At 48.2% G+C, this 25,235-nt stretch overlaps 1 protein-coding gene across 12 annotated transcripts in view; it reads right to left on the reverse strand.

Annotated features, from left to right (window-relative positions):
- Positions 1-8,003: 8,003 nt before the first annotated feature.
- The window catches only part of TRAK1 (trafficking kinesin protein 1), a 168,127-nt gene continuing 150,895 nt past the window's right edge, over positions 8,004-25,235 (reverse strand). For 4 of the 12 annotated variants that reach the window (XM_074312568.1, XM_019727547.2, XM_019727551.2 and 1 more), the window contains 3 exons: positions 22,701-23,045; positions 13,742-13,844; positions 8,004-10,834 (listed from right to left, as the gene is read on the reverse strand). In XM_074312568.1, the coding sequence (XP_074168669.1) occupies positions 10,036-10,834; positions 13,742-13,844; positions 22,701-23,045 (1,247 nt within the window). In that variant the 3' untranslated portion in view covers positions 8,004-10,035. Of the gene's footprint in view, positions 10,835-12,885; positions 12,977-13,741; positions 13,845-22,700; positions 23,046-25,235 lie in introns of all 12 variants that reach the window. The other 8 variants (XM_074312572.1, XM_019727550.2, XM_074312571.1 and 5 more) reach the window with 3 other exon arrangements.

Below are 25,235 nucleotides of genomic sequence, written 5' to 3' on the forward strand. Positions count from 1 at the left end.
ACTGTACCATTGCCCATGGCTTCCATGGTTTCTCGTGAGAAATCTGTAGTCATTCAAATCATTGTTCCCCTATAAATAGCGAGTGATTTTTCTCTGACTGCTTTCAAGATATATTGTCTTTTGCTTTTGGTAGTTTGATTAGAATGTATGTGACTGTGGATTCTTTGAGTCCATCCTCTTTGGTATCTGTTCAGCTTCTTAAATCTCTAAGTTTATATCTTTCATCAAACTTGGGAAATTTTCAATCATTATTTGTCAAATCTTTTTTTCATCATTACACTCTTTCTTCCCTCCTTCTGGGATTCTGATGACACAAATGTTAGACCTTTTGTTGTTGTTCCCCATGTCCCAGAGGCTTTTTTCATTTTTTTTTCTTTGTGTGGTTTACAGCGGATAATTTCTATTTATCCATCTTCTTGTTCACTGATTCTTTCTCTGCCATTTCCATTCTGATAATGAGTCCATCTAGTGATTTTCTTAGTATGGCTTTTGTGTTCCTCTGTTCTAATATTTTCATTTATATCTTCTATTTAGTTGCTAAGATTTTCCATTTTAACATTTGTTTCAAGGATTTTTTGCAATTTCTCATTTGAGCACTTTTATAATAGCTGTTTAAAGTCTTTGATAATTCCAACATCTGTGAAATCCCATCACTAGTATCTATTGATTGTCTTTCCAAGGAAAATTAAATTTTTCATGATTCTTTGTATGCTCAGTAATTTTGGATTGTATCCAGGACAATTTGAATGTTACATTATGAGACGCTGGGGCTTGTTTAAACCTTATTTAAAAAGTTGATATTTTTGTTTTAGCAGGTGATCAACCTGGTTAGGTTCAGTCTGCAAGTTGCATCCCTCCATCTGTGGGCTGACAGTTCAATTTCCTTGTTCCACTTGAGGTGTGGGAACTGGGTGGTGGTCTGTGCTTTACTTTAGTTCTCAGAGTCTTTGGTCTGCTCATTAGGACCTGATCCAGACATGCATAGTTGGGGTGACCCCTGGAGTTCATAAACAACTGTATGGAGTCACTTTCCTAAGCTCCTCCCTCTCTGTAATCTCCCCAGTACTTCCGAGGTCCTTGGGGCTCCCCTTTGTCGTCCTCCACTCAAAAACTTGGAAGTCTCGTTACCTTGTTTTGCCACACACATCCATGTTTAAACCCATGTTCAGGTCCAAGTGGCAGGAGAACAAAAAGAAAAACAACAACAATGGGGATGGACCCCACCCTCTTGGGATCACAGCTCCTATAATCAAAGAGCAAGATTCATTCCTCAGAGTTTGGCTCCTGTCAGTCTCATTACTGACTGCCACCCCTGCAGCTGTGGGTTTGCCATGAGAGAAAAGAGAGAGAGAGAGAGAAAGAAAGAAAGAAAGAAAGAAAGAAAGAAAGAAAGAGGAAGCAGGGGATGCTTATGCTCTCTGGCCACTAGGAATTGCCTTTTTCACTCCTAGAGCCAGAACTAAAAGGCATTTGCTGGAGCGTCTGTGCTCTCCCACTTCCAGTTTCTAGCTGTGTTAAGTTTACAAAATGCAGCACCCACAGCCTTCAGGGCCTGCTCCTGCCTTCTCTCAGCCTGCCAGGCCTGGCAGTTTCTGCTGGAACGCAAGGATCTTGATGAAATAAGATAATAAGATGTGCGAAGATTTTAAAACCCAGTCATTCACGGCACCAGGCTATTCTCTAAGAATGGGTGGCTTATTTTATTATCTTAATTTTGAAAGCTTTAACTTGACTCCCAAGAGGCTTCTGGTTTGGAAAATCTCAAGAGAGAGCCAGAGTTACTGACAAGTGGAATGTTACATCTAATCAGGACTAGCATCTCTTTTGCCTTTTCCTTCACATGGCTCACACGCCGATCTGGACAAACAGAAGCAGGCAGAATCAGCAACCGTTCAGGCCTTACGTGGCCAAACACTTCTGGCCTGCAGCCAGAATAACTTCAGTGTGTTTGGTCTTTCTCTAAGTTCCATTCTGGAAAAGATTCAACTGCTCTCTTGGATGGGCCCTTCCCTGGCTCAGCAACATGCACAGAAGTGCACCTGCGTTGATGTGGCAGGTAGAGACCCAGCCAAGTGGGAGGTTCAGAAAACTGTACGTAGTACAGCAGGTCCTCAAACAACATCGTTTTGTTCAATGCCATTTGTTACGACACTGATGGAAAAAATCAATTCCCGGTGGGTCCACTGCCTGTGGAGTTTGCATCTTCTCCCCACGTGTGGATTTTCTCTGGGTACTCTGTTTCCTCCTACATCCCAAAGATGTGCACTTTCGGTGGTGAACTGGTGTGTCTGCATTGTCTCCGTCTGAATGAGTGTGGGGATGTGTGAGTGACCTGTGATGGAAAGGCGTCCTGCCCAGGGTGGGTTTCTTCCTTGTGCTCTGAGCTGCCAGGAGAGGCTCTGGCTACCTGTGACGCTAAACTGGAACAAGCCGGTTGGAAAATAATGCTCTTAATTGCTTTTATTCGTCTTTCTTAAATGTATGGATTCCAATATTTTATATTAGAAGTGTTTTGGGTCGTTATTTAGAAGTTTGGTGATGTTTTTGTGACCAGCAGTATGCTGTAGGAACTTACCTCTTGTTTATATCAATTAGCCTATGGTAAAATTAGTTTTATTATACATTACTTTTCTTAAAGTCGCAGTTTCCAAGAACCTATGGAAGATGTTAAGTGAAGGCTTCCTGGACAACGCACCAGACCTATGACAGGTGATGTGCAGAGGCTAGAACAGAGCAGAGCAGTGGACCTGGCTGAATTAAGGGACAGGCCAGCCAGCAGCTACCCGGGGTACAGTCTCTAAGTGACATCTAATCACCATTGCAGCAATTCGAATCCAGGTGTTAGTGAAGTGCCTCTTAGTAACTTACCTAACTGGTGAAATTGAAGACGACAACGCCCTCAAGTGGACAGCTTTTAGAATCGCTCCTCTGGGTACCAGCTGGTCTCGATAGAGAAACGGCTGTGCTCACGTTTCACGGCTGTGCTCACGATGAAATCTCCAGGACTCAGGCCCATTTCTTTTTGCTAACCTGCTGGTGATCACACCTAGTCAGCTGCAGTTTTAAAAACAGATAATTCAGGGCATGAGACTGTTTTCTAAGAATGGGTGCTTTGTGTTATTATTTCAATTTTGAAACTTTAATATGGCTGCCAAAAGATTCCAGGGTTTGGAAAATCACCAATAAAACTGGGGTGAGAACAAGACCACCGACAAGTGAAATGCTTCTTGTGGAATTGAGACCGAGAAAAAAAGAATGATTAGATACATTTGAAGACAACTTGGTAACTATGGTTACCTCTAATTAGTGAGCCACTATGTGCTTTCTAGATCTGAGTGGAGGAAAATTGAAAGGAAAAACAATTCCAAGTAAGTAAAAATGTTACGTGCCCTTGAGTGCATGTACTCTTGTGTTTGGAACCTAAAGAATGATATATAGAAGTTTGTTAATAGCAAATCAGTTTCTCCTCACCTTCACCTTCTGTTTCTCTTCTTGCATAATGAGGACTCATAAACCAAAACTGAGAGTTAAGCAGGTCTCCTTGTAGGAGGTGACACCAGAGACCAGTGGGCAGGGGACAGGAGGCTCACTGCAGAGTCAGATCAAGGCCAGAGTCCTAACGGTGGCTGAATTGGGGTGAACTTTAATATTGATACACAATATTAATTATTGATATTAATAATTAATCAATATTAATATTGATACACAATGTCCATTCAAAGTGAGTGCCTAAATGCTTAATATGGACAATCTCTACACTCATAACTTTCTGTTTAGTTATGACTACAGAGTGACAAAGGTGAGTGTAACTGTGAGTCTCTATAGTAAATAAATATTAGATGCACCCTTTCAACGAATAACATACAGTGTTTTTGTAATTCTTTTCTTTTTCCCTATGGTATATTTGTTTTTTGTTTTTTTTTGAAATGTAACTTAATGTTTGCTGAATCTAATAATTTAAAAATTGGTCTTGGATTTTGCATTTTTTTATTATTTTTTCTCTAATTCATTGTTATTGTATTTTACAAAAACACTTGCACATGATGGATTGATTTAAAACAAAACAAAAAACAATCCTTCACCACCGAAAGTTGAGAAGTGCTGCTCTACATGTCTTTAAAGTCCCGGGATTTTGGCTGGTTGTTGACACCTGGTTAAGTGCCCACTACTCGACCCTGTGTACGTAGGCTGATCAGGACTCCAGCCTTGACAGGCCAGACTCAGAGCCTGGCTATCAGGAGATGGGGGGTGGGTGGTGGGTGGGGGGGAAGGTACCTACCTACCAGGTTCCTGAGCCAGGCAACTCATTTCTTTGGTGAGTCAGTTCCATAGTTTTGCAAGACTTGGGTCTGACACTCAGAACAGCTGAGCACTCAATGCAATTGCTTCTCCAGTCACAGGCAAGTCACCCAAGGGTGACAGAGGCCACTGCTGGCTGGAAGTCAGGCAACCAGGAGAGTTGAGGCCTGCATGCTGCCACTGCTACACTAGGCCTTAGTGTCACAGGTAACTAAGAGAGGCCTCAGGCAGGACTAAGGGTTTATCTATTTGGGGGCTTAGGAGAAAAACACACTTCTCTATTTTCTCATCTGAAAAAGATGTCCCTAAACTTTGGCCTGTGACTTGTGACTCTCCTCAACCAATACCTTCCCCCCCCCACCAAGTCCTGCAGAAACCCCTGCTGAATTCCCCCCTGCCCTGCTCGGGTCGGCACCAGGTTCCCATCCTGCTTTCTTTCCCTGGGTCTCTCACGTCTACTCCCAATCATTGCTAAGCCTCTGTGCTGCTGGTCTACGCTGAAAGACTCGCGTTCCCTCTCTGGTCTTAAGTTCTTTGGGACTCCAGAGCAGTGTCATCCTGAACCTCAGGTATTCGGCGTGGTGAATGGGCAAGTACCGCTGAGCAGATGCTTCCTCCAATCCTGGATTCCATCTTTGCGCCGTGGCTGTGTAGAGTTTGGGAGATGTGGGCCAAAGAATTAAAGAACAAGGCGTCATGATACCTACAACTCACTTCCAAATGTTTCTGGAAAAAGCAGAGAAAGAATAAAAATTAGTTTTAAAAGAAAGAAGCATTAAAAGGGGGTCGATTGACTTCCAAAGATTGAAACACCCTAATATAGAATACGTTTTGTAAACTACGTTTTGTTTTCCTCTGTCTCCTGGGTGTGGCAGGATAGGCAACGGGTTTCCCTCCCCCATTTTATGCTTAATTTCTTCCCTTATACTCCAAACCTGTGCGTATGCAGCTCCCTTGCTGGCAATGCCTTGGTCAAGTTCACCTGGTGAACTTAGACCATGTGTCATGACTTCCCTAAAGCCTGGCCTGAACTGCTTTCCAGGGCAAAGCAAACCCACCAGGTTTTAGGATTGGGTCATCAGGGCAGGTTCCTTCAGGTTTTCTGCTGTCTCCAAGTGCCCTCTACTGGCTACAGAAAATAAATCCTCCCGGGGTATGATGCTTTGCAGCCATGCGCCCAAATGTGCAATGAATTAACTTCATTTTTTTCTAAATCTTGACTTAATCCGTATTATGAGCTCCCAATCAATTCAGGTAATTCAGCATAACTTTCTACCAGCAGCAACTTCTCCCCAGGTGGCATCTAAGTTCTGGGGTCCCGTACTTGGTTGAACTGTGGGGGAGGCATGTGTCCACTTTCTCTGTCCTGTTGGGAAGGTCCCCAGGGCATACATGCCTCTGCTCTCAGGCAATGTTTGGAAGTGAACCCCACATCTATCTGGGGCCAGATACTTGCTACCATTTCTACTCTTCCTGCCCCATGTGGTCACAGTCCAGGCCCCCTGTTGGGGATGAGTGGCTCGGGCTTCTGGAATATCTCCATTTTCTCCAGTTGCCCTGAGAAACCAGCTTGTCTGTCCTTGGATCACCAGCCTCATCTGGGGCTTCTCCCAAGACCCTGCGCTTGACCCAGGGACAGGGAAGGTGAAGTTGTGGGTCAGAACCCTTTTCAACTCCCTCCTCACGTGCCAGTTTGGAGAACCTGTTTGGGTCGTGGAGGGGTAGTAAGCAGTAAAAAGAAAGCTGGTTCAGTAGGTTTCCTTCCAAATCTTTTTTTTAAAGGGTACATTGATTTTTTTCACTTACCTTTATTGAGGTCACACTGGCTAATAACACTCTATGCATTTCAGGTGTACCTCATAATTTGATATCGGTGTACTCTAATGCGTGCTCACCACCCAAAGTCTAGTTTTTGGTCTCAGACCAAACATATACTCAGCCTTTTCTTTCCTCATAATTAAAAAACAAAGGATTTGACATCTTAGTTTCCTGGTCCTATGAACTGCCTCTTGGACAACTTCCCCTTGGGCCGTGGTGCCCTCTGGTCCTGAGTCCCCCGGGCTGGGGTCAGGGCTTGGATATATGTGAATAAATTCAGTAAAGAGCAGGGAGGAGAAACCAGACCGACTGGAGTATCCCCTTCCACAGCCATGAGACAGAAGAATGCATTCATTTTTTCAGTTTACAAAACATACAGTTTTAGGGTGCTTCCCCCTTTACCTTCAGAGAGTTCCCTTTCTCACATCTTTCCTTTATGAAAAATTCTTATTTCCTTTATCCAGAAATATCTGAAGGCTACCCTTGCACATAGATGTTAAGGCCCCTATTGTCACCCTTTCGCTAGTGTCACCTAGGAAATAGGACATGCTTTTACACGGCCGCAGTACAATGATGGAATTCAGGAAATTTCATATTGCTACAATGTTTTAAAATATAGGCTCAGTATTCAAGTTTCTCTGATTGCCCCCAAATTGTCTTTAATAGCGTTTTTTTCCAATTCAGGATCATGAATGACATTAGTTCTCTTGTCTTTTTACCCTCCTTTATTCCAGAACAGTTCCTTGGTCTTTGTTTCATGACATTGGCATTTTGGGGGCATTTTTAAAGGGAACAGGTACATTGTTTGATGAAATGTCCCTCTATTTGGCTTTGTCAAGTTTGTCAAGCTCATGATTCAGGTTTTGCATTTTTGGCAGAATATCCCACATCAAGAGGCACCTTGTATGAGTTTGTCCCATTTGGGTAACGTTAAATTTGATTTGTTTAAAGTGGGGGCACAATAGGTTTCTCCACCCACAAAGGTACCTGTTCCCCCTCCCCGCCTTTGAAAATTAATCACATTCTGTGGGAAAATACAACGTGTGCCAATATCCTGCTACTTATCAAATTCTTACCCAATAAGGTTTTAGCATCCACTGTTGTCTAAATGAATTAGTTTTATAGTTGCAAAATAGTGGGTTTTCTAACTCTATTATCCCTTCTATATTTATCGCTTAGCCATCCTACTATAAGAAAAAGCTTAGAAGAGTACATTCTAAGATCCCTTTCCCATCTCTCCTCCACACCTTTTCCCTCTGCTTGGAAAGTCTTCCCCGTTTGGCAAATCCTGCCTGTCCCTGAAGCCCAGATCGAGGGTCACCTTGCGTCAAAGTCTTCCCCCATCCCATCTGGGCAGATAAACCTGCCCACTCTCTCCCTCCCTTTCAAGCAAGGTGGGCTGCAGCTGTCTGGCCTTCTGAGCCCCTGAGACAGGGAGAGGCTGGGGAGGGGAGCTTACCCCTCCCATGGCAAGACTCCCACTGCAAATCTGCCTGGTCTAACACAGTGGTTCTCACACTTCAGTGAGCCCAGGGTTAGCTGGAGGTTTTTTCATTACAGTGCTGTGATAGCAAAAGAGTAGAATGAACTCAATGCCCAGCTATAGGGTACTGGTCCATAGGGGTATGTCTGTATTCACAGTGGGAACGTGCTCCTGGTGGAATAGTATGCAGCCTTGAAAAGTAGGGAAGAGCTGCAGGTTCTGATAGGAAAGTTGTCTAAGGTATAGTACTATGTTAAAAGAAAGGGTGGCTATAACAGCCTGTGAAGTACCATGTGGCTTTCATTTCATTTCCCCACCGAGTGGAATACCTTCAAGTCTTACATAAACAGATCCTCTCCTCCATGAAAGAGATAAAAACAAAATACAAATCAGAATACCCATGTGGTTTCCATCATTTGAACTTATTTTATTGATATTCGTTAGCAAATAAAGTTTTATCGTTGATTTTTGATGCATTACAACACACTTTTTGATAGTGGTTGCCCAAGGTTGATCATGTATTTACTATACTAAATACTGCAACGTCCGAACTGCTGATTTTTACAGTGGTATTTCCTTGGTGACGATGAGTGGGCTCCTCTCTCTGATACATAAAGTGGTCCATTCAGTTCACGGTTTTCATAGTCCTTGGTTTTTCTACCTAACGCTTTAAAATACATTCAAACAAAGTGATCTAAGTTCCTTGCAGTGAGTGCACACGTACAAACCACAAGGAGGGTTAAAAACATAATTAACCAGCATCCTCATGTTCAGAGAATATGCTGTGGGACTGAAGCTTGCTCCTGGGGACTTTCTCAGAGTATCTTCAGTGGACATAAGGTTACAGTCATTCAAGTGAAGGACACATCTTTTGCCAAGGGGTGATGCAACATGGCAATTTCATTTGCATATGATGTTATCCTTCCATAAATGCCTGGAACAAATGGCCACAGAATGCCGTGATGGACACTGCAGTCTTCAGATGAGAATAAATAAATGACCTGCTTCACCCTGGAATGCCACAGACACACTGTGACTGGAGCTGGAAAGGAGAGAGGACGTCTGTTTAAAATACAGCACACATAAATAATAAATAAAAGTCCAAAACTTAGTCGGTGACAGCAGCAGGGCCAGGCTCCCTCGCTCATTCATGGTTCCTCTCACGAGCACCTCTGTCTTTTCCTAAGGATAAAAAAGGGGCACAAGGAGAGCAGGGCTTTGAGGGGAAGGAAATATCCTGCTGTGACTGCTCTGTTCTGAAATGAGGGGGCAAAACGTGCAAGCATCAAATGGCTGCCACGAAAGACCACGGAGGTGAAAGCACATGGACCAGACACGGGTGTCAGAGTAAGGAGTGGGCTCAGCAGAAGGCCAAAGCCTCGTTTTCCCTGTGAGCCTACGTTGGGTTGTGGTTTGTTTTACCTTTACTGTTGGCAAATTTCATTCACCTTTTCCCCTGTCCCCTTTCCCTTCAATCCTATTGTTCAAGCTGTCTTGGGTCTGGTCTCACTCAATTCGGTTGTGACACTGGGTCCCAGAAATAAGCTGCTGTCTCCTTAGTGGCTTGATGTGTTTGCCATGTGCTTTTTGGGGTGTCGGAGAACCACAGAGAGGAACATCCACTATGACTTCCCATCTGGTACCATTACCTCCCTACCCATAAAAAAAATGGAAAAGTAAAACAAACCACACAGAACCCACGTGGGCCGCTGAACCACCGGTGCAGCAGGAGTGTAAACACATTCGCTTTCAGATGGGTCAGACGTCTGGCCCGATGGCTGATTATAAAACACTGAAGGAAGACTTTAGGTTGAAGGCATGGAAAGAAAAAGTCATCCCTCAAAAAAGAAGCGGCCATCCACCGAGGCAGAATCGTGAAGGTCTGAAGGCCACCCGCAAACGAAAGAACAGCTCTCCAGTCCGGAAAGCTATGTCAGTTGCATGTGGCTGCTGACGGAGGCTCCTGACACTCTTACAGGGTGGGCGAGGGGCCCGACAACACCGACACTGAATCCCTGTGCCCTGTGCCGCGTGACAGCTCACCACGCACAGCACTGGCAGCCCGCTACGAATTCACTGGTTTCCTATCCATGGGATAAGAACGCCACTGGAGTTTCAGTGCTTCTTGAAGGACAGGAGAAAAGGACACCTGCCTGCCCTGCCCCCAGGCTGGTGCAGGTGAAGTCCTCAGGAGAGCAATGACAGTGCTGGGGCACTCGGGTGGGATGTAAAGAAAGGGAGGGGCGGATACAGGTCTCCAAGTCTTATGTACACATTTTACAGTCTCCACTCTTCCCCCAGTAGGCACAAGGTTGATTTGTCTAGCTCAGGAGAGGAGGGACGAGGAGGGAAGAGGGAGAGAGGGCAGTGCAGGGGGGAAGAGAGGGAGGCGGGACAAGATTGGACTCCTCCTCCGAAGGGCCCCCATCCTGCCCTCACCGCAAGCTAGTTTGTTTGGGGAGCTTAGCACCCATCAAGATGCCCGAGGTCAGAGTCACGGGGGCCTTCATCTGCATGCTGGACCCCACCATGGTGGGGAAGCTGCGATTCCGCCGGATGCCACTATTCAGCGGTAGCCTGCCAATGGCATTGGTGACAGCGGGGCATCCGAGGGGCAGGCCCTCAGGTACCAGGCCTCCAGGGACGAGGGCCTGTGCTGGGCCCGGGGGCCCACAGAGGAGAGGTCCCTGATCCTCAGTCAAGGTGGGGGCGTGGGCTCGCCCTGAGTTCACCACTTTGGCCACGCCAAACCTCCTGACTTTGTCCACGAGGTTGAGGTTGGAGACTGACACATCTGTCTGACTCTCACTGCTGCGGACGTTCTTCTTCTCCCTCACCTCCCTCAGGATGGAGCTGGCCGGCTTGGAAGCCAGGAAGTTGTCGTAGGGAGGGCTCGTGCACTTGAATTCGAAGGAAGGCGGGGAAGACGTGGGCGTCTGCATGGGTGAGTTGGGCGGGGTGGAGGGGATCACAGCCATCCTGGGGGTGTAGGAGTGCAGGAGGGAGTCCCGGCCGGCCCTGTTCCAGCTCTGGGGGTCATACACAGCCGCCGAAATGCCCCGCTCTTTCAGCAGCCACACCAGCCCCAGGGATGTGCTCATAGTGGTCGTGGACTCACGGATGTTAGTGAAGGATTCGGCCAGGCTGAGTCTCCGGGGAGTACACGGCGTGGCCACCGGCGTGGACTTCAAGTGGCTGGCACTGCCACAAGCTGGAGTCGGGGCCGAGTTAAGGCTGGTAGGAAAAGATAAGAGGCCATTCATCAGAAAATGCCCATGAGCACCAAGGACAGGCCAGACCTGGGACCTGAGAGGACCCCCCAGCCCAGGCTCCCCGGATGCCTCCTTGTGTCTGCTCCCTTCTCTCACCCACCGGGGCCTGGATTCCCTTTGGTGCGGCCTGGTTTAAGTTAATAGGAAGCTGCACCCTTCTCTCAGCCTCACGGGGTATGTATCACTGTCTCCTCTGCAAATGAGGAAACGGACTCAGAGGTCATGTGGCTTACTCAGTGTCACACTCAGTTATCAAGTGGAAGACCCTGGATTTGAACCCGAGTCTGAGTGGCACCCCCAAATAAGGGAAGAAGCCCTTCAGCAGAGAGGTTTTCTTTCTCTACCAAATTTACTCCAATTCCAGTGTCCTTTCCTACTACCTACTTCCCTGAGGCAAGAAGTCACCCAGGACTATGGGATATGAGAATTTATCTAGGGGTGGGCAAAGCGGCTGGGACATCCAGACAGAGGGCCCTTGGTGATGGGGAAACTGAGGCTGCAGGCGCACATCAAGCCAGCGGCAGATCCCGGCCTGCTGGCTCCCAGTACAGTGCTTTTTCCTCTGCACAGAGCTCAACTTGGTCCTTCCCACAGCTGCCCACATCCATCTTGATGAGTGGAGTTATGGGGTTAGAGGAAGCATGCAGTATTATGACATCTATGGAGCTACCTGGGAAAAGGCCCAGTGTGACACCTGTTACTAAAAGAAAGCAAAGGTTCCTTTGTCTACTTGTATCATGGTGATGGAGGATTCACTATGTTCCAGAAGCTGGGATTCAGCCAGGAAGGGAGTTAACAGAAACGTGTAAACAGGGCCAGCAGGGGCAAATGCACTGCTGTCTGCTAGAAGCACCTGGAAGGGCCCCCTTCTGACAGCTGCTACAGAATGGCGCGAGGCCCCCCGGGCACAGGAGCCCGGTGCTGTTGCAGCGTGAGCAGCGGAGGGGCAAAGCAGCACCTCCTTCCTCACCGTCTACGGGACCTGCCCGCGTGCTGCCCAAGCATGTGGTTGCCGCTGCAGGTGTCCCTTGGAGGAAGCCAGTGGGGTGGTCCCCAGGAGCTGGGGGACAGAGCCCTCTCTCCTCAGCCTGGTAGGGGGAGGGCAAAGCACCAACGTAGGGAAAGGGAAGGAAAGGGGACACACTCTGGAGCCGGGTCCTGGGATGACCAGAGCAGAGGCCCCTCCTGTAGGAGGACAGCTCACGAGCAAGTACAAGCTGAGGCACCATGGAGCTTCACACTCAGGAGCCCTCGCCGCCGGCCAGGCACATAGGGGTGAAGCACACAGAAGAGCCCCAGCCCACATAAGCTCGGGGTGGGGATGCTGTGGTCAGGACCACTCAGAGAAACACGAGATGAGGAACAGCAGCACATTCCTAAGCTGAAAAGGTGGACGCCTCACATGGTGCAGGTGGAATCCTGCAACATAAGGACCTACAAGCAAGGGAGGCCCAAAAAGTCCTGGACTTAATGTCCCGTTTACAGGGCCATTCCTAGGGAGAGTCCTGGTTTTGTTTTGAGCTGCATGCTTTCCAACTCTGGCAATAAAAGCCTGCTCTTGCTACTGACGGCCCAGGCTTTCCTGGCCCTGACAAGGCCCTGTAGATGCCGACAGGCGTGCAGTGTTGAGTTCTACGACTACAGTCAGAAGAGCGCCAGGGCGCCGGGGGAAGCCCTGTCTCATGGTTTTTAAACACCATCTCTTCCTAACATAAAGCCATGGGACAGGGAAGCCAGCTTCTACACCCTCGGGAAGGAAGATGGAGAAGACAGGCTAAAACGTGGAGATGCCCTTCTGGTGAGAACTTCAGTTAGGCCTCTATTAGTGTTGGCGTTCAGCTCGACGGGGGCGTTTAGATGGGTTAGGGGTATCCACTGTCAAGGCCGAGTTAGCCAGGCACAACCACAGAGACACACCCACGCCTAAGTCCAGGGTTAGTGGCGGCCACGCGTGCACACACAGCTCCTTCCACGTGGCCCTGCCAGGGCAGGCACTGCTGGTGGTGTGCTCACCCCCTGCCTCGCCTGTGGGCTCACTCTCTGCCCTACATCACCTCTCAGCTCAACAGGGCATGGGGCTGCTTCGTCGTCCTCCTCACATGACCTGTGGAGAGTTATTCAGAATTTAAGGTGCTCCTTGGGTGGCTGCTCCCTCCAATAGCCGGCCCTGCTTGCCTTCCTCCCTTTCTGCTTTACCTCTCATTCCCCGGCATAGCGCACGACACAGGAAGTGGCTGACTCCGCCATGTCGGGGAGACCATTTTCCCTTTCACGGGAAACTGGGGAGCTGAGCAGATCACCCCATACTGTACAAATCCTCTTGCTGTATGGTGCCAACTCTATCACTTCTCAGAGGCACCAGGGGGAAAGGGACCATGCTGGACATGTGATTCAGTCTCTAGATTTTATCATTTCAGCCACTACAGAGTGGCTGTGAGGCACGATTCCTGCGGTCTATTCTATGAGCACAATGGCTTCCACAGGGCTCAGGAACTCCATTCTGTGAAAAAACTCCATGCTCTACTGGCAAAGTTTGGGGCAAAAAGCCAACAGACGTGGCCTTAGGGACTGTGGGTGTGTCATCTTCAGCTGGTTAAGGAGCGGTCTAAGAGTCTCCCATGGCCAACTAAAAGGGCAGCTAAAGGTGGTCTGGGTCTACCTGCACTGGACCTGAATCAATATGAGCCTCGATTCAAAAGGAAAGACAGGCCCTAGAACAGGAGTCTGCGAGCGCTGAGGAGATGCTTCAGCTGCCCAGAGTTGGTGTTGAATGAGCCTCTCTACTTGGGCTTTTCTCGACAGTAAGTCTTACAAGGAGTGTCCCCACCGTACCCCACCCCTGCCCACCCCTGGGGCCGGGGTCCCTTACCTTGGAGTGACCCGCGTGAGCTCGTCTGAAGGATGCAGGATGCGACAGGTAGTGAAGGTGAAGGTGGAGTTGGTCTGTGACATGCACTTCCCAGGGTGGTGTGCTAAAGTGGGGGGAAGGGGGACAAAACACATTGCTTGCATCCAAGTATACCCATGAGAAAATGAAAATCAAGCACAGCCCTCAACAGATGCAAGAAGTGATGAGCTACCTTGTTAACTGGATTTGGGCGAGGAAGGTGAAACGCAAATGTTCTGGATCGCAGGTGGTTCCTCAGAAATAACCACACTTTTGAGCACTGGCGTGCAGAGCATAGAATTCCAGCTTCCAACCCAATCCAGACAGGATTCCCCCTCGGCGTTCTTTGGCCAGCAGTGGATCCAGTTTGTGGGGCTAATGGGCCCATGGGGGTCAATTTGGTTTCCCTCCTTAGAAGTCAGAATCTGCCTTCTTTCTTTTTGTTTTACATTTTGTTTTCATTGGCAAACAGGTGCCAAACTCTGCCAAAGGGAGGGGACAGGTGTGGGAGGGGGAGAGGCACTTGCCACCTGGAAACAGGACAAGGCTCGCGCGGCTCCTTTTTCTGTGTACATAAAAAAGGGGCTTGGGGAAGCTGGCTCCACTATTGTCCATCTGTGGTCAGCAGGGCGGGAGATGGGACCTCAGCTGCCTTAGCAACGACGTGGCAAGAGTCCCAGAGCCCGGGGTCCCTGCGGTGCTGTCTGACACACAGCGGTGAGAGCAGCACCAGTCCCCCGGGGCCACTCTCTTGTCACGTCTAGGGTGTCTGATTTCTAATGAAAATGAGACAGCCACAAGTTGTCATCAATTTATTTCCCTTTAAAGCTCTACAGAGTTATTGTTAAGGCAGCTGAAGGCTATGATTTGGAGCAAAGTAAATCACAGAAGTGTTAGGGCCATGCGTCAGAAGGCTAGCTAGTGATACGTAATAAGGAAGCGTCTACGGGAGATATCATGATTGCAGAGGTCATCCTCATTCATAACTCAAACATTAAAAAAAAAGGAAAAAAGAAAACAAGACAAAAAGATGCTGCTTCAAATAGCATGCACAATGAAATACTGGGGTACCCTCCCCACCCCACCCCACCTGCCCACCGTCCCTGCAGCAGCTCAGCCCCCAGAGACCTCCTGGGAGAGAAGTGATTAGGGTATCAGAGGCTATGCGCGCTCTGAAGATTCAAAAGGCTGTGAATGAGAATCTTCTAGTTCTTTATGGCAAGTTTTCTCTTGGCTTTGACAAAAAGGGAAAGGAGGGCAAAACAAGAAGAGACTGGTGCCCCAAACCTGCAGATCCACACGTGGGTGATGATGTCTTAAACAAAAAACAAAGAAACAAACAAAAAAAACACCCCAGAAACCATATGAAACAAATGAACAAAAAATGTTGGAGGCACGCAGATTGAAAGCAGGCAGCTCAAAGCCAGCACACAAAAAATGGTGGTGGTCACTAGAGGAGCACGCAAGGCTGGTTCGCCCGGATTATTACGGTCTGACCCGTCTGTCTGTGTCAGGGAGGCTCCTGTGGCCTCTGGGGTGGCTGTCAGCACCACGGCCACAAAAGCAAACTCTCAACCACAGGGAGCTCCAGACAAAGGGCCTTGGGGGGGGGGGGCGGGAAGGGGGGAGCGGGGCACACACAGAAAAATAGCCTTTATGAATCTTTGTTTCTCAACCAATAAATGGAATGGTTTAGGGACTCTGATAACTGAGGAACTGCTGCAAGCAAAACAAAAATGGAATCAGCTATGAAGAAAAGGCAACCAAACAATCACGATTCTCTGACTGCCATCGGTCTAGAAACAAAAGCAACAAAAAGCCTGAGAAAAGCATCCCAAAGAGCGCGAAGGGTTATTTGGGTGGGAGAAAAGAAAACAAGGCGGTAAATAGAGGTCATTAAGACAAAACAGTGGAAAGAGGGATAGAACATTTAGAACAATCAAACAAAAGCAAGGGTGGATTTGAAATGAGAGGCGTACCCCTTTAAAACGCATGGCAAAACATCAAATCAAAAGGTCACCATGTTCACTTCCTCCTTCCCCCATCACATATTGGATCTTTGATTTTAACAGGGGGTGTAAGATGGACATTTTAGAGACACAATTAATTGCATCAGCAGAAGCAAAACCCATCCTATGCAAATGGGTTTGGGGGACAGGAAAAGGCTGCTAAAATTCAAGTCATCATTCCCCAGAAGCAATGGATAGCCTTAGAGGACCAAGGAAAATCAACCAGTGTCAAAAGTGCCCAAGCCAGAGGTTCGGCCCCTTCAAAATACCACTGGACGCCTGGACCCGCCAGCTCTCCTCTTGTCACCGCCTGCCCGGCTGCTGCAACACTTCCCTTCCTTGGGACACAACACAGAGACAGTGAGTCGCCTGAGGTTCCCTGTGCTGTCACAGAGCAGCTCCGGGCTGATTCCTACAGCTCTGCGTTCAGGAGACAGCAATTTCTCAAAGGAAGAGGCACAGAACACGTTCTTCTCGGCAGGGTGAGAGCACGCGACTGAAGCCCCCAGTCCCCTCCACACGCCGAGCCCTGCCTTATATGCTGTGTGTTCCCCTTGAGCAGCTCACTTGGGGCCTCCAAGGACAGGGTTTCCTTGGACTCCATGCTCTGACTTCCTTCTGGAATCCTGTCCTTTTTCTCAGTCTGACTGGTGGGCCTCAGTGTATTGTGAGGAGGGAGTAAACAGGTTCGAGTAGTAATACTGACAAGTGCTTTTGTTACCTGTTTTATTTGGGAAGGAACTTGCATTTCCCAATAAAACCTCTAATCCTTCATTGTTTTTATTTGTTCCTCCTCCCCCAGCCTCTGACAGGGATACAAAATCCAAATCTGCCAAAGATAACCTTTAAACTTAATTAATCCTTTATTATTTGAGGTCTTCTACGTTGGCGAACTACATGCGGGGGATTAATGTGCAGACTTTTTGTTCTGAGAACATGGCACGTGCAAGCACACACCCTTCAGGGAGCTGCAGGTGGGCGTCGGAGGGCTTTGTAAGGGTGACAGCCACCCTGCTCCCTGGCTCTGATCCGATCCTGACGTGCTTTCTGCCTAGAGCAGATGAACTTGGTGAAGGGTTCTGACTGCTGTGCTCTTCTGGGGGCCCATCATACTGGTACTGACTGGAAAACTGGGTGCTTGGGATCTTGCTGCTGCACCAGTCACGGGGTACCTGGCACACCTCCTCCCCCAGTCTCCAGTGATGCCCTGGGTGCCCCTGCAGAATGCACTGGTGGGGACCTGAGGGACAGCCAGGACTCTGCCAGTCTGACCATCCATGTGGATCAGATGTGTATACACCAGCTCATGCATTTCAGTCAATCTGGTACAGGGAAGGGCAGGCTGATAATGTGCTGGGGACAGCAGGAACTTTTATCTTTAAGGGCCATCGTAGCACCCAGTCCTTAAAAGAACCCTCACGGGAACCCATGCAGATGGCAGGGTGCAAATAACTGTACTTGGTTATTTCTACAGGGAGTTGCCACATACACAGGGAAAGGCTGCTTCAAAGAGGACCGCTGAGGACAGAAACGCCGGTCATGCCACATAACCAAGCTATTTTTCTGTTCGCCCAAGTACTTTCTTAAAAATATACATATAAACAGTAAAAATGCATCCCAAAATCTTGAAAAAAAAAGGACTCCGTCTTTGCAACACACTGAGAACCTTCCATATTATATTCTCTTCCCCTCTCTTCATGGGACGTGGCCAACTTGTATAGGATGAAGTGCCCCGATCTTCCTTTTTCTTAACTTGGACGTGTAGTGTTGCAGTGTGAAGCTGCTCTCATGCAATCTGAATCTGCTTTGTAATTGCTATAAACTCATTAACCACCACCACCACCACACACACACACACACACACACACACACACCCATTCTCCCTCAACAGCCCCCTCTCACACACACACCCTTTAATTCCAGCAGCTGCCACCACATCAACGGTGGCACACAGGCCAGCCTTTTCTCTTCAAGCAAAAACAAACATATTGAAAAGAAAAGCCACCTTCATCTAGCTTAAAGGTGTGGCCTGAACTAAGCCCTAAGAATGTCACTTCCTTTCTTTATCTTTTTTTACCAGCTTCTAATGACTTTGTTGCCTTTCGCTCAAGCAGTAACAGCATTGGGAGTCGGGGTGGGGCTAGGGTTACAGGAAGAGGGCGTCTCTGCCTGTCAGCTACATGTCCACTTTTTAAACAGGCAAAAACAATGCTTTAGAATTCTTCCTAAAAGACTAAAAGGGCATCGAAAAATACTTTAAAGACTTTTTCTGTCACTTCTTTAACTCCGGCCATGAATTTTTCTGGGGGAAAAAAAAAAAGTTCTATGATGCATCCTCGTGTGCAAAGCTCCATAAAACGTTCATTTGCCCTATGCGTCATCATTTAACATAAATAGTTTGGGGTTAATGTGGCTTTAATATGTTTTTCTTGGGGCAGGGGGGCTGGCAGGAGGAGGTCCGAGCAGTTTCAGATACAGTAGTGCAGCTTCTATTTTTTTTTAAACAAAATAAAAGTGATTTTAAATTACACACTGTTATAAGATGACGTTCTTTAAGCCCTTAGTTCCAGGCTTCACATGGGCTGGGTACCACTGTTTCTGTTTCTTAAGCATTTTTTCAGCGGAGTCCTCACTTGGTCCTGCAACTCTACAGGGACCCCTGGGTCTCCCGTGCAGACCTCGGCCTGGAGGTACTGGGGAGGTTTCTAGCACAGAGATTGAGAACCACATTACAAGGTCTTTTTCTGGTTTCGTAACAGCTTATTTTTGGCTCCTGTAAAATTTAAAAATTTAAAGTCTACCTTTCCCACTGCACCAATCTGTCTACTCTGTTTCTTTTAAAAGGTATGTGATTTAGCAGATGAACAATCTCAACAGCATCGTGCAGAGAGGACCAGAAATTCCTTCAAGTGGCCTCTGACGAACTTACAGAGAAAAGGGAATTTTTTAGAATGCTGTTAAAATGTCAAAAGGGCAAATGCAACAGTCTCTTTGTTAGATCCTTCGGATGCCAACAAAGCTGGGCCTCATGGCCTCTGTCCTCTTGTTCTTCCTTCCGTGTCCAGACACCCACAGGCGCGAGAGCCACGTGGCTAAGCTGCATTAAGACCTCTCTCTGTCCGTCAGCGCTTTCGACGCCAGTTTCAGAGCGCACTTCTCCCAGGTGTCAGTAGGCGGCGCAACTGGGCAGCTCATGGAACCTCAAGGCACCTCCACGCGCTCGCTCAAGGGTCCCTCCAGTTAGGAAAGCGGCGGTGCAGACGCCCGCTCCTCAACAGTCCCGGTGGGTGCCCCTAGGAGCGCGGGTTTTCAGGGGTGAGGATGTTATAGACAACCTGCTTCCCACAAGCGGATTCCGTCCAGGAAATATTAAGTAGGGTTGACTGTACGCTGTTTCTTTGGGGGAAGAGTTAATGTTCTTCATTCATTTTTCCATTTACGGGCTGCAGTTGGCCTTGTTTGCTCTGGGTGAATAAATATACTGATGCAAGCGTACAGGGCTGCCTCAGCATCTCCAAATACAGAAGGGTGTGAGCAGGCCATGTGCTCTGTCCATAACCACCACACTCCTGACACTGCTACAGACTCAGACGGGACTGAAACATCAGCCATCATCACCAACTCTCTCCGTGGAGACAGGAAGGAACTTCCCTGTATCTGAGGTCTGTGAATTGAATGCACCAGACTTTTCCTTCCAGATCCACCAGGCCCCCACAGCCAACTTTCCTTCACAAGTCCGTCTGGCTCCTGCTTCTGCGGTGGGACAAAATGCAACAGGATGCAGGTTGGCGTGACTTTGCTCAAATCAGACGAAGCTGGAGTTAATGCTCGGCTCCCGGAACTTTCCATCTGGTTCCTTTCCTCCCCAGCTGTGCCTTTCCCTTTCCTTGCTCAGTAACCACTCCTGAACAGACCATGGACTTGTGGTCCAAATAAGGAAGCTACAAAAGGAGCTGATTCTTGGCTTTTGCCTCTGTGGACCCGGGTGCTGCCACCCCGGGGAATTTTCAAGGGCTGTTTTCACCAAATGTGATTTTTGCCTTAAACAGTTATTTTAGGGTCTTAGCCCCAAACATGACACAGCTTCACTGCAAGGCCATTGCCAGACAGGCACCCATGATACGAGCCTGTTTTAGGGTATTTCTCCCACTTGAAATAGTCTCCTGAGTATTAAAATAAACGGACCTTCACTTTCTTCTGTCTGGGTTGCTTTAATCCCACCTCTCTCTCCTTTAAGGATCAAGGCATCCAATTGAACTCTGTCCAACCAACCACCTACGGACAACTGTGAGACTAAACTCTGATCTTAATTCTTTACCACACGCAGGCTCTTCCCTACACATAAATACCTAAAATCCAGAACACAGACCGTACAAGATAGTGACTACTTCTGATTAAGTGTACTTTCTGCGTGAATTAAAACATAAAATAGGCCAGTAAAATAAAGTAAAACTATAATCTAAAAATTGTTTTAAACAATCCATTTTAATCATCTAAATTATTTACAAATATGAAAACAAGGATTCATCCTTTTTAAGACATGGGATTGATTATAAAAATCAGCAAATGGTGATACAACAATACATTAAAATATATTAATAAGTTTTTCTCAGTACGTACTCAAAACTTATTCTCCATGAGACAGCTGGCTCTAGACAAAAGTGCCTAATATATAACTCTTCCAATTTCCTCCCATCAGACCAGTTGCAAGAAAAAAGATGAGTCACCTTCTGTCTCCAAAATTTCTCCCTACTCAGTCTTCCCAGCAGATGGCAGCTCCTGGGACTGTGCAGTTTGGCAACAGAGAAACCCAGGGCCAGGGCAGGGACCAGGCCAGCCCAGATACAAGTGCCAAAGCAGAGGACACCCTAGGCCTTCCTGCTGAAGACTGTCTGTCTCCCTGTGACTCCAAGACTGTGTGCCTAGTGCCACTAGGGCCTCTGGGATTATTGATTTAGAGTGCCGTACTTCTTACATTCCAAGAATCAAAACGGTCCTGTCATTCCCAATAGAGACAAAAAGAGCCAAATCAGTGTTCACGCCTTTCCCCTCTGCATGGAGTTTTAAATGAGTCTTAGGCCAGGAAACAAGTTCCAGAGGATGCTTGTTAAACAAGCAGACTTTTCCTAAATTACCTTCAGCAATCTACATAATTCTTTTTGATCGCACACTTCCAACCTGACCCCTCCACAGTTTCAACGGTAAGTTGGTGTGTGTGCCTCTCCTCCAAGTGACTGGGATGAGTCTGCTGCAGGTGAGTAAGGAGGGAAGACGCAATAAGTTTGTCTTCGTTTACGGAAGAAGAGCGGTGAGAACTTCGGTGCTCATAACTGGGCCCGTCTCTCCCCTGAGAGAAGTTCTTAGCTGACTTGATAAGCTTTATTCCTTCTGTACAACTTCTTGAAGATGCACCTAGTGGTGCTGCTTTAAACTCTGGATTCACCTTCTATCCCACATGTAGGGCTGCAGGGAGGGGGGTCATCACACTGGACATGATTCCTACCCCTTCAGCCACAAAAAGAAACACACGCTGTGTTTCCTATACCGTTGCCTGCATTCCAGGTGGGCTCTAGGGCTGATAACAAAGGGAGGTGACCATACTACAGGTTTCCTTTTCTTAAATGTGAAGATACTAAATCACAAGCATTTTCGCTCCCTTGCAAGCTTTTCTGGTCACTTAATTGCTAAATAAAATAAACCATAAACAAACCCTTACTTGATGATACCTCTAAAGTTGATGTCAAAACAAAAAGAACAGTTGGTCACAAATAAAGTCCCTTGGCCACAGACGTCTGAATTTAGCCAGGGAATGGGAATTGCCACCAAGAACCTCAGCTCTTTCCTACCTTGTGTTGTTTGGGGGCGGGGGTGGGCGGTGGGTTGTGGCCTTCCTGGATGAAAATCATGAATCACAAACGAGCATCCAGTGTTCACACTTGGTGACTCACGAATATCATGAGGATGAAGACATTGGGTTAATTCACCTTTTTCTGGGTCTCTCCCTTTATCCCATAAGAACTTCCTTACCTTCTTGGCATAAGCAGCCAGGAGGTTTAGGACGGCTGGCAAATTGTAACCACATGATCGCTGTGGGTTAGGGCCCTGTGCACAAAGCTGTGCAATCCAGGGCCACCCAGGATGTGGGTAGTTCTGTCAACTCATGGTCACATTTTTAATGCTCATGAGGACAGTGGGGAGGAGAAACCAGCCAAAGCTCTTTTCCAGATTCAGCTGGAGTCCTCTCCCTGGAAGAGCTTCCTGATATTTTCTTAGGGTTGGTTGGTTAAGGAGTACTGCTAAAACCCTTTTTCAAAAATCCATTTTGAACAAACATGTGAGCTGGAAAGGAGACATATATACCTTCACTCAAGTTAGAAAAGTAAAACATTTGGCTGATCAAGTGTTGTCTAAAATCCTGAATACTTCCTGGGCTTCCTCCTGCTTTAATGTGGCCTGTAGGTGACAGATTCCCATGTTCACCTTCTGAATGGCCCAGAACTCATAATTTCCCCTAAAACTGACCAACTCAGCCCAACTCAGGTTGGAAATCGCCAAGGGACTTGAGAATCTGCCCTTTAGACACGGGAGAGACCCAGAACAGGAGGAGGGGAGCTGGTGTTCTGGGGGGCAGGGAGTGGGGTTTATCCACTTCTTTTTAGCAGCCTTTCCTGCCCTGGCATCAAGAGCCCCACTGGGCCATGTACCTCCAAGATGGGTGGGGAGCTTCACCCATTTGTTACAAAAGGAGGCATTGGACTCTGCGTTAAAAACCAGAACTGCACAATGGGAATGCTTTAATCACCCACACAGACGAGCAGAAGCTACAGACAGAGAGCTACTATGGATGGTGCTCGGAACAGAGGTGAGAATGGCCCAGAATTCTGCCTCCGGTAAAGGTGCCAGGTTTACAGGACTTATCTCGGTGCCCTCACCAGACCCCTCCTCCTCCTCCTCCTCCGTGGCCGCTGGCGGCTCCTGCATCTCTTCTGGGGAAGCCTGAGGCCGGCTCTGGTAACTTCTGCTGCCTGAGACAGTCACGTGTGCTCGGGACCTCTCACCTGAGGTCTCTGGCTGCTGTGCTGGTGTGGAGGTAGCTAGGCCCGGGAGGGAAATGTGGTCACCTGTGTCGTCTTCTTCAAAGTCGTTAAGGCAGTATACTTCGTCCTGGTCAACATCTAGCGTCCGGAAGCCCTTGGTGACCACACCGGGCCGGGGGTCCAGGATGCCCCCGAGGTGAGGCTGGGCCAGCTGCTGCCAGTGGTGCAGGGTGGCAGAACCTTGGAGGAGAAAGAGAAGGGGGGACAGAGAGAAGACAGGGTTAGGATGGGACTCCGAGCTGACGGCTGTTCCCCACCCTCAGAGTGTGGAGCGGGGGCCCCGCAGGCCATGAGCTCTGCGGGTGGACTCCGGGAGGAACTCTGGGGACTGCCTCTGCCCCTCTTGCTGGGCAACAGCAGCTGATACCCCACCATGTCTGGAAGGGGCACCAACTTAAGGGATCAAAATGATTTCTTTTTAAAGTAAAATTCATGCCATACTGTGTGCCAAGGGCATTTGGTGACAGACTCTTTATTTTAATCAACTCATGTCAACCCCCACATCTAACACAGAATCACGTTAGAAACAGAAGAGGAAAAAATTAGCAAGACAGGCGCAAAAGGGGGTCGGGGGAGGGGATGGTGGGTGCCGATTCTATGCTGAGTACACACTGCTGGGAGCAGGGAGGACAGAGCAGGGGCAGAATAAGGCCATGTGAAGCCAACCCCAGGAGGCACAACAAAAGGACAGCAAGAAGAAACTCAAGTAGCACACAGAGATAAGCGGTAGGCACGGCCATCGCCTCCCTCACGTAGGTGTTCTGTATCTGCCAGCAACCTCAAGGTATTCCAGGTTTAGGGAGAGGGAACAGGTCTCAAGAAGGGACTGAGGAACATGGTAAGTCTGCATGGAGGTCTGAGGCAGAGTTGCCCATCTCCTCAGTGACACCGGACCCCAGCTCTCAAATGACACCATGCAAGGTCTGTAATAACACCGGAGTGTGTCCCTGAGGGCCTCGAGAGTGTCACAGGTGCTCACAAACAGAAGTGTTCCAAGTGTGCTTAGGAAACCTGGGTTAAGAAGTGTATCCACTGAGGGTCATCTCAGAACCTTTAGCATGTTGCTGTGTGCTGGGACCCTGCCCGGCCCGTCTTCTCCCTGCAAATTTACTACACCTCACGCGGCCCGGGGATTGTGGATGTGTGGCCCGTGAGGCTGGGTGTTCTAGCCTCATTCTCCTGATGGAGTTAACCACACAAATAAATATGCTACACTCAAGAGAGACTTTGCGAGAGGGGCTCAGGCATGGGAAAGCAAGAGCCTTCCCGCACACATGGCGTCCTAGGGACCACTGATTTACTGATGTTGTCCTGTGTTCATTGGGCAAGAAGCCCTCTAGGCTACTAGGCTTTCCTGTTAGAAAGGGGAGCCAAGGATGCCAGCAGCTCAGGAAGACAAGATGGAAGAGAAGGGAAAGGCAGGCAGGCAGTGAGGTCAGGAAGCCCACGAGAAATGTGACTGAGATGCAGAGAACCCATGCTCATCAGAAGTTCCCTACCCTCTGGGTGCACGGTGAGGGTATGACCTCCAAACACTGCTGGAAAGTAACTTCCCATGGGACAGTCTCAGCCAAGGAGTTACGAAAGGATTTTGTAAACGGGCAATTTCAAATCACTTGAGAGACAAAAAACTGTCCACAACGCCAATGCATGTTTAGAAGAGTTCCTGGACACCCACTTTGAGGTCCGTCCCAGTTTTAAGTGTATACAATAGTAACCTGCTTAACCACAATCGATTGAATATAAATTGAAAATATTCTAAATGCAAAAAAGAAATAAGAAAGAGATGCATATGATGAAAGAAGGCATCACATACTTGTTCTCTCACTAGGTGCTAAGACACACTTAAGACTAGTGGTTCTCAACTGGGGGCGATTTTGACCCCCAGGGGACATTTGGTAATGTCTGGTGGCATGTTTGGTTGTCACAACTGTGGAGGAAAAGGGGGTGCTAATGGCCGCCAGTGGGTAGAGCCAGGGCTGCTGCCAAGCATCCTATAATGCACAGGACAGCCTGTCCCATCCTGTCACAGGACAGCCCCTGTGACAAAGAATGACCTGGCCCCAAACGTCAACAGTGCCGAGACTGAGAAACCCTGACCTAGGGCTACAGTTCTTATTCTCAGATCCTTTGAGAATCTGAAGGAATCCGAGGGCCCTCTCCTCAAAGGGAGCTCACATGCAAGCAGGACTGCGCACAAATGGCCGGGGCTGAAGTCAGGTTTGGGATCTGGGCTTCCAGGTGCCACAGCGACACGTTGTACAAAGGGCTACCCTGCGTGGCAGCTGGTTTTATGCGTATTATACCAGCTCATTCCTCGGAACGGCCCTATGAGTGAGTCTTACTACCCACTCTTCACACGGGAGGGAA

The sequence above is a fragment of the Rhinolophus sinicus genome, linkage group LG10, assembly GCF_036562045.2.
Source record: "Rhinolophus sinicus isolate RSC01 linkage group LG10, ASM3656204v1, whole genome shotgun sequence".
Taxonomy (NCBI): Eukaryota; Metazoa; Chordata; class Mammalia; order Chiroptera; family Rhinolophidae; genus Rhinolophus; species Rhinolophus sinicus.